Source organism: Cajanus cajan, chromosome 2 (assembly GCF_000230855.2).
Source record: "Cajanus cajan strain Asha chromosome 2, NIPB_CcT2T_4, whole genome shotgun sequence".
Taxonomy (NCBI): Eukaryota; Viridiplantae; Streptophyta; class Magnoliopsida; order Fabales; family Fabaceae; genus Cajanus; species Cajanus cajan.
In genome coordinates this window covers 18,201,216-18,210,567 of record NC_138518.1, presented here as the reverse complement: position 1 = coordinate 18,210,567, position 9,352 = coordinate 18,201,216, and the positions used below count along the sequence as shown (strand labels likewise).

Sequence of the window (9,352 nt, the reverse complement as noted above, 5' to 3'; positions counted from 1 at the left end):
AATCACATTTCAAAAGAGATAAAATGGTAAACAAAATGTTACATTAAAAAGACGTAACTTCTTTATGATGTAGATCGATAAATTTAATACGTATATTAAAATTATGATTATGTTAATAATTATTTAACTATTATATCTAAGAGTTAATCACTTATATATTATCAGTGTAAAAGTTTTTTACACTAACAACCAATCATATCTTTTAATAATGACATGTCAGTTACTTATTTAATGAAATAATAATAAAATAAATAATTTTAAAAAATATAATTAGTGTTTTTTACACTGACAGTATAAAGATGATTAACTCTATAACTAAAGTAATTTTAATAAAATAATAATGTAAAAAAAGAAATTGTGCATAAAAAATTTAAAGTTATTGAATAGCTATCCCACACATTTATAAATCAAAATTTGAAAACTGTGCTGTGGTGTGGCTCAAGTCTTGGATCCGTTGAACAACACCAGCACCAACCGGAGTATCACTTCGTCTCAGTTCCCACCAACCAACCCAACAAAAACCCTTCATCAATCATCCTCTCTTCTTTTTCCATCCTTTTATATTTCCACTCTCCTAATTCCCAAATCCAAACAAACCAAAATGCAAAGCCACGTCTTCACATTCCTCCCCTTATTCCTTTCCCTTTACCTCTTCGGCTACTTCCTCATTTTCCGCAAATGGAGCCCCGAGACCCGACCCGAAGCCTCCAGCTGCCTCATCTCCCTCCTCCACGGCACCCCCGCCGTCCTCCTGGCCGCCGCCGCCATCCTCTCCGCCCCCAGCGCCTCCCTGGCCGCGCCCAACACCGCCTTCCAGTCCCTCGTCCTGGACTTCAGCGCCGCCTACTTCGCCGCCGACCTCCTCCACCTGGCCGCCTTCTTCGAGCTCACCTTCGTCCTCCACCACCTGGCCACGCTCTTCGTCATCCTCACGTGCCGCCACGTGGCGGCCCACGGCGCCGTGGGTGTCCTCGCGCTCCTCGCCCTGGCCGAGGCCACCAGCGCCATGCAGAACGCCTGGGCCCTGGCCCGCGCTGGCCGGGCCCAGGCGCTCTCCCGCGCCGTGACGGTGCCGTTTTACTGCTTGTACACGGTGGTTCGTGGCGTCCTTGGGCCTTGCGTTGTTTTCAGAATGGTGCGGTTTTATTCAATGGGAGGTGCCCATGGCGTTATTGCCACGTGGGTTTGGGTTTCATGGGTCCTTGTTGTGTCCTTCGCCATTGCGGGTAGTCTTATGTGGGTTTCCAATCTCTGGATTCAAGTCTTTAGAGAAAGGCGCGAGAGAGTTCAGGAGAAAATTCGATAGGTGCATGGTAGTTTTTTTTTTTTTTTTTAAATAATTATGATATTATTTAGGGATGACAAAAATACCCGCACCCGTGAGTATTTGTGAGTAAAATTTGCTACGGATAATAAATGAATAGGTTAAATAGATAATTTTTTACCCGTTTATAAATGGGGCGGGGGCGGGGGCGGGGGGCGGGTATGATGATATCCATACCTGCGAGTACCCGTTTAATAGTATTTCTTAAATATCCTAATTATACTTATATCACATAACCCTAAAACTACACTCTCTCGTATTATTTTCTTACAAAAGTGAGGTTGATGAAGTTACCAACATGTGTTAAGTATGTTATATAATTATGTTGGATGTAATTTGATTAATTTTCTAGCTTTGATTGAACCAATAAAATTTATGTATTTTAAGTTGTTTACTTTCGTTTGAAATTATTAGATTGAATTATTGTAGTTTTGTGATGAGACATTAACTTATTTGTGAGATTGGTGTATTTTAAGTTATTGATTATCTTGCATTTTTATTATTATTTCAACAAAATTAACGTCAAATACAAGTTCAAAATTAACATTGAATTTTTATTTTTAATATTTCAATGACATTAAATATAAACTTAAAATTATTTGTAATATAATTTTTTTAATTTCTTAAAAAATTTATAAATATCCATGAATATCCGTGGGTATTCAAGAAATTCATGGATACTCGCTTAATGGATACCCGCGTGGATATAGAATAGGTATGGGACCAATTTTTATTTAGCGGGGTGGGGGTGTGTTTACTATTACCCGCCCCATAAGGCCCCATTGCCATCCCTAATATTATTATTGAATATTCATTATAAAAACGGTGATTAATCTCTACGGGATCACACAATGTGGATATTCATGGGAGGTTTTTTGTTATTGAAAGTTTGGTGTTTCTAGTCATAGTGTAATACAAGTAACTTGCATGTTGCGAAGAGGTTTAGGGTTTGTAGAGTTGTTTGTTCGTAATAAATATTGAGAATTTTTTTAAACATATTTGTTTTGTTTCATTTAATATAGAACATTGATTCCAAATTGATGTAGAAGTGATATTAGAATCTGAAGCAAGTTTCCTGGTTTGAGTCTTTGTATTAAAAAATCATGAAAGAAAACTATTAAAAAGGACCAACTGATTCTTTCCAACGTCATTTGAGAAAGTTAATAATAAATATTTTTATCAATAATATAATTAATAATAATAATAATAATGGTAAGATGACAAAAGATGAAAGACCTTGTGAAACTTACCGCAAAGTTTTGAATTTTGGTGAAACATAGATTTTGATAGAATAAGTTGCTGCCAAGTAGAATGCCTTGGCATGTGTTGAGAAATGATCTTTTGAAAATTAGCTAATTGATATAAAATGACACAAGCTTTGCTTTTTACTCGCTACACTTCAAAATTTTGGCAATTTTTTTTTTAAATTTCGTTAAATTCATATATTAAAATAGAGCAATGACAATTCTTGGGATCAAATTGACGATTTACTCAATTATTATTTTAACTTCAAATAAAAGCACTTTTAGAGTATGTTTGACAAAATTAGTTTATAAGTTAATTAGGAGTTGGAAAAATGAAAGTTTACAAGTTAAGTGATGAATTCAAAGTGTTTGGCAAGGTTAACTAATAAATTAGCTAATTGATATAAAATGATATATTATTTATTTTTATAATAAAAGTGTGAGAACGAAAGGATACACTAAAAGATTTCAAAATCAAAAGGATAAAAGAGAAAATTCAAATAAAATATAAAGGATAAAAAAGAAGGAGAAAAAAGATGAAAGCTTATAAATTATAAGCTACTTCAATTAATTTATAAGAATAAGCTATAACCTCTTGTACCAAACAAGTTTATTTTGATCAAACTAACTTATAAGCTAGTCAAAGGAACTTACAAGTTTCACAAATATCTTGTCAAACACACTCGTAGTTTACTACTTTGTTCCTTTGCTATTAAAAAAAGTTATAACACCGTTCATTATAGATGATGTGTGCATTGATGTGGCTCTAAAATGTGTTGTGTTTTACATTTTAGTCTTTATACTCACTATTTTTATATTTTGTTTCATGAGGAGTGCTAATAGTGAAGTCAATGTTAGGTTACAAGAAGAGAGATTGAATTATTTTGTTCTTTAAAAATCAGTTTTATAAAAATTTGTTCCTCAGAAAGTAAGCTTCTAAGTATTTGAACTTAGAATGCTTTTTTGAAAATATTTTTTGAGCTAACTTATTTTCATAGTAAATTATGCAACAATATAATAAAGGTTGTAGTAAGGTAAATAAAACAAGTAAAGAGATAGAGTAAGAGAGATTGTACACATATCTTTATATTGGTTCACCTTGATAGTACATAATTAATACATATTTTAGTATATTGGATTGAACTTATTTGACATTTATAAGTGTCTTAAATTGATGAATTGATTGACATTTGTTTTACTGGACTATTTTAGTTTCAATTCTAAGTTCTAGTTAATTTTCATAATTTCTATCCATTTTAACATGCTATCTTGTGTAGGCCATATCTAGAGCTTCCAAACTTGGAATTAGACGTTCTTGGTGTCCTTGGAAAGCTAAGATAAAGATCTACAACTTTTTTATTGGAAGTTTCACCCATTTCGGTCCAAAAGTGTACCTCAATATTATGCTTCTACAGTTCATTTTGGATTTGCTTTAGGAACTTATTGTATTAGTAGTCTAGCCTTGTTAATTAGTTGATTAGTGGGCCAAGCTTTGTAAATATTCCGATTAGACCCATTATCTTGGTCTATTAATAGGTATTGTCATACTTGTTATGTACGTTTTATACTTTACACTCATTTTTCAAATTTTAGAGTTATTTTCTCTTCAAGTTTTTCTAATTCTCTTTCTCTCTCTCTCTTAGAATTTTCTCTCTATATTTTAACATGAAATGATTGCAGCAACTCGATGGAGTTGCGTGGCTAATTCATTCAATCAATTTGAGATTCTATGAATTGCAATAAAATTTGAGTTTCTAACCTATTTTTATCATACGAATTCTGTTTGTCTTTTTCTCCGTTCTAGATTTATTTTTCATTCTTCATGACTATTGTGGAGAAAAGATAAACACTAAAAGGGAGGTTGAATAGTATCTATAAAAAACTCGCACATTTTCAAGTAGTGAAGTAGTAGCGCTAACAGTAAAGAGTGCAGTAGAAGAGACAGATGAAATGCATGGTAATTTTTATACTGGTTCATCTCAACCACCAAAACTACATCTAGTTCTCAATCCAACCATATTGAGTTCCACTATCTTTAAAAAGATACAAGTATTCTTTCAACAAGTCACTTTTGGCTCAAACCTAAGTATTCTTTAATTGTCTCTCCATGCAATCTATCTAAGTATTCTTTGAACACAAAGCTTCTTCAGGCTTGAACACCAAGTATTCTTTTACAGTCAAGTCCCTTTAGGTTCTAATGAGTATACTTTTACAAACAAGCCTTTCCAGGCTCAAACAAGTATTCTTTTATAAACAAACTTCTCCAGGCTTAACCCTATAACAATAGTTATATTTAGGTAAAGTTTACAAGTGTTGTTTTGTATTAAAGATAAAACATGATACAACTAATTAAGCATAAAGTTCCTTACAAAAAGAATGAATAAATATTTGTATAAGATATTCTCTCTCTCATAGTCCATTATTCTTTTTTATGTTCTTGAAGTTCTTTATATAGTAGCTTGGATAAAGATGACTGTTGCAACACCTGGAGGGTTCCTCACAAGCTTACTTCATCTGTCTTCCTTTCGAGTTCCTTGAGATGAGAAGTGTCTGTTCAAGCATTAAATGCTTGCATTAATCGTATTTCACCAAATTGTCACTTATTATTTGATCAAGGAGACTACTTATCAACTTTAAGAAACCAAAAGGACTTTTTGTGGCATGTGGCAACGATTAGTAGGTTCTACATCATCTTATACTAACTTTCTCTATAATTTCAAGGATTCACCTGTCCTTGTTTCTTATGCTTAACATGGCTTCATTCACTTTAACAAATTTGTGAGTTCTAATGAGCTTCCTTTGTTTGATTTGTTAAGGAATTGGTTAGTCATGCACTAAATAATTGTTACTCATAATAAGTGATATGCATTTGAGACTTTATGAAGTAAGACTGTATGCTTCGTCTGATAACACATCGCTTGTCTAAAGGTTTGTGCCTTATACTTCATCTGATTTATATTTTGCAAAAATATTTTCCCTTTAAAAAATATTATGTTTGTTATCATTAAAACTTGAAAGCTTTGAGGGATCTAAGAATGTCTTTTGACCTAATAATTATGAATTTCATTTTAATAGATTCGAATCAAATTTGAATATTTAGATTTAGACCTAAAATAACCTAAATTACCTAAATCAATCGTTCATCGTTCTTGAATTTCATGAAAATTGTGAGATCGCGATTACATTTCAAGATTTTATAAAATTCAATAGATCTAGATTTAAATCTACATTTGAATTATGTTTGTGTTGATTTAGGTTGATTGAATTTGGATTATAATTTGAATATAAAAAATTTTACTCTAAGGATTGAAATTTTGAATTGATACTTTTTTTTATTAAAATTTCTAATTTAATTTTCTATTTTATGTTCTTACATGGTCAATTACTGTTCTTTGTCCAAAATCTCCTTGCTAACAAATACATGATAAATTCATATTCTATTGACTTGTGCTTTCGAGAAGAATGACCTAGGTTGTTCCTTATATTACAAATATTTAGAGAAAATCTAATAACTTTTGATAGTAATTTGGCAACTCTATCAAAATGGCATCATTTTCGAGGAACAAAAGTTACTATGTCTTGATTTTATCACATCTACTAATTATTTTTGTATATACTAGCCGAATTTTAATCAATTGTGTTGAGTTTTGTGTTCATAAAAATTGCATGTTTTGTGTTCATAAAATTTGCATGTTTTGTGTTCATAAAATTTGCATGTTTTGTGTTCATAAAATTTGCATGTTTTGTGTTGTTCATAAAATTTGCACGTAGGTCCCAAAACGATTGGTGTTTGAGCTAAAACTTGGTCTCTATAGGTAAAAAGTGATTATGAGAAAAGTTACTCCGCTTGGGGGTAAATTGGGCATAAAATTGGCAAATGCCTCCATCTTCCAAGTAGAGCTGTCAAAATGGGTTCATCTCGACCAGTCCGGTCAGGCCCACCATGGGTTGGCCAATGGGTGGGTCAACCCAACCCGACTTACTTTCAAATGAGCTTACAAAAACTAAGCCTGACCTAACCCACAACGGGTTGGTGGGTTAAACATGTTGGCTCACTTAATTTTAAAATAATTAAAAATATTTTTTTTTGGAACAATAGTAGTGTAGGAGGAATAGAGGTTCTGGGGTTGTACATGGAACGATGGTGGTCGGTGGTGGTATTTGCATAGTGGCGGTGTGTGGTGAGGAAGGAGGTGATGGGTTGTGCATGGAATGGTGGCAATGCACGGTGGTGCTCGGGCGGTGGCAGTCACACGTTAACGATCATGCGATGGTGATGCATGGTGTAGAAGGGGTCATGCATCTCGAATTTGGTGGTCGTGCAGTGATGGTGGCGATCGCACGGTGACTATGTGTGGTGGTGGTGGTGGCGGTTCGTGGTCACGAATCATGATCTTGAAGAGGTGTGAAGAGCGGTGGAAGAAAACCTAAGAGGCTAAGTCAATGAAGTAACCATTCGTCCCTCCCTTCCTTATGTAACCTTCGTGGGTTAGGTGGGCTATGGATTTTATTTATTTATTTTTTATGTTATTGGGTTATAGGTTCATTTTTTTTTGTGAATGGGTTGGTGAGCCAACCCGGCTCACCACGGGTTCAACCCAAGTGAGTCGGGTTCTTAGTGGGTTGGGTTGAACTTTTAGCACTACTAAAATTTGTAAATGTTTTTTAAGTCCAACCTAGCTCGAACCCGTGGTGGGTCAGGTTGGCTCATGGGTTGTGGCCCGTTTTCATAGCTTTACTTCTAGGTGTTTGATAAATTTTCCAACTGGAGTATTTTGGTCATTTGACCGAAGTTGGTTCGATTAGGTTGAAATTTTGCCAGAAGATGTAGAAAATTTGTTTATCAAGCTGCCCCAGATCACAATGTGACTTAGGCAATAGGGTCCATTTTGCCAAATTCTTTCTTTTAGGCCACTTTTCGAATCTTTTTGTGTTTTTGACATTTTTAATATCACCAAAAAATTATTAAAAAAATAGGAAATATCATATGGAATGATGTTCTAGTGTTCCTATATTTTTTTAAAATTCATTTGATAAGGTTTTGAATGTTATTTGACTTTTTAGATGTACATTTGACTTTCTTGTTAACTTTGACTTTTTGTTGAGTATTCAATTCTTTGTTTTAATTAGTTGTAGTTTACTCTATGTTTGTGTTGTAGTGCATGACTAGATCTAATCTTACTGAATTACATGATTTTAATCTCGAAATAGAACAAACATTTCATAGGTTGAATATCAGAAGTAGAAAAGTAGTTCATGGTAATGTAATTGTTAGTCTTAATAATGTTGATCCTCCTATTTCTAATTTTCATAATTGAAAATTTGAAAATATGAATAATCATGATCTTACCTTGAAGGAATTGACTGCACCTAATGTGGAAGTGAATTATGAGCTTAAATCTAGACTAATCCAATTATTGCCTAAGTTTCATGGACTTACTGGTGAAGATCCTCACAAACATCTCAAGGAATTCCATGTAGTGTGTTCCACCATGAGACCTCAAGAAGTGCTAGAAGATCATGTCAAAATGAAATCAATTTTCTATTTTGGTTAGTTGTATTTGTGTTATAGTGTATGACTAGATCTAATCTTGCCGAGTTACATGATTTTAATCCTGAAATAGAACAAACATTTCATAGGTTGAATATTTGAAGTAGAAAAGTAGTTCATAGTAATATAATTGTTAATCTTAATAATATTGATCCTCATATTTCTAATTTTCATAATTTCAAATCTGAAAATATGAATGATCATGATCTTATCTTGAAGGAATTGACTGCACCTAATGTTGTATACCAATCTTGGGGTATCCAATATCTTGATGTGGAAGTGAATTATGAGCTTAAATATGGACTAATCCAATTATTTCCTAAGTTTCATGGACTTGCTAGTGAAAATTCTCACAAACATCTCAAGGAATTCCATGTGGTGTGTTCCACCATGAGACCTCAAGAAGTGCTAGAAGATCATGTCAAAATGAAGGCATTTCTTTTTGTTGAGTATTCAATTCTCTATTTTGGTTAGTTGTAGTTTACTTTTTATTTGTGTTGTAGTGCATGACTAGATCTAATCTTGTTGAATTACATGATTTTAATCCTAAAATAGAACAAACATTTCATAGGTTGAATATTATAAATAGAAAAGTAGTTCATAGTAATGTAATTGTTAGTCTTAATAGTGTTGATCCTCCTATTTCTAATTTTCATAATTACGAATATAAAAATATAAATAATCGTGGTCTTACCTTGAAGGAATTGACTGCACCTAATGTTGTATACCAATCTTGGTGTATCCAATATCCTGATGTGGAAGTGAATTATGAGCTTAAATTTGGACTAAATCCAATTATTGCCTAAGTTTCATGAACTTGCTAGTGAAAATCCTCACAAACATCTCACAGAATTCTATGTAGTGTGTTCCACCATGAGACCTTAAAAAGTGCTAGAAGATTATATCAAAATGAAGGAATTTCTTTTCTTTTTGGATGGTGCAACAAAAGATTGGTAGTACTTTTTACCAACACTATCACTACATGGAATGACATGAAAAGGTTGTTCCTTGAAAAAATTTCCATACCTCCAGAATTGTAACAATCAGAAAAGAGATTTGTGGTATAAGGCAGCAACATGGTGAGACATTGTATAAGTATTGAGAGATATTCAACAAGTTTTGTTCCACTTGTCCTCACCACCAAATTAGTGAGTTGTTACTAATTCAATATTTCTATGAGGGATTAACATTGATACACAAAAGCATGATTGATGCAGCTAGTGGGGGAGCATT

The 9,352-nt window shown here is 33.2% G+C and overlaps 1 protein-coding gene across 1 annotated transcript; it reads left to right on the top strand.

Moving 5' to 3' along the window:
• The first annotated feature begins 388 nt into the window (after nt 1-388).
• On the top strand, nt 389-1,324 carry LOC109788481 (TLC domain-containing protein At5g14285). The gene has a single exon (XM_020347215.3). It carries the CDS (start codon nt 602-604, stop codon nt 1,304-1,306), a length of 705 nt encoding a protein of 234 aa, XP_020202804.2. The 5' UTR covers nt 389-601; the 3' UTR covers nt 1,307-1,324.
• The last annotated feature ends 8,028 nt before the right edge of the window (nt 1,325-9,352 follow it).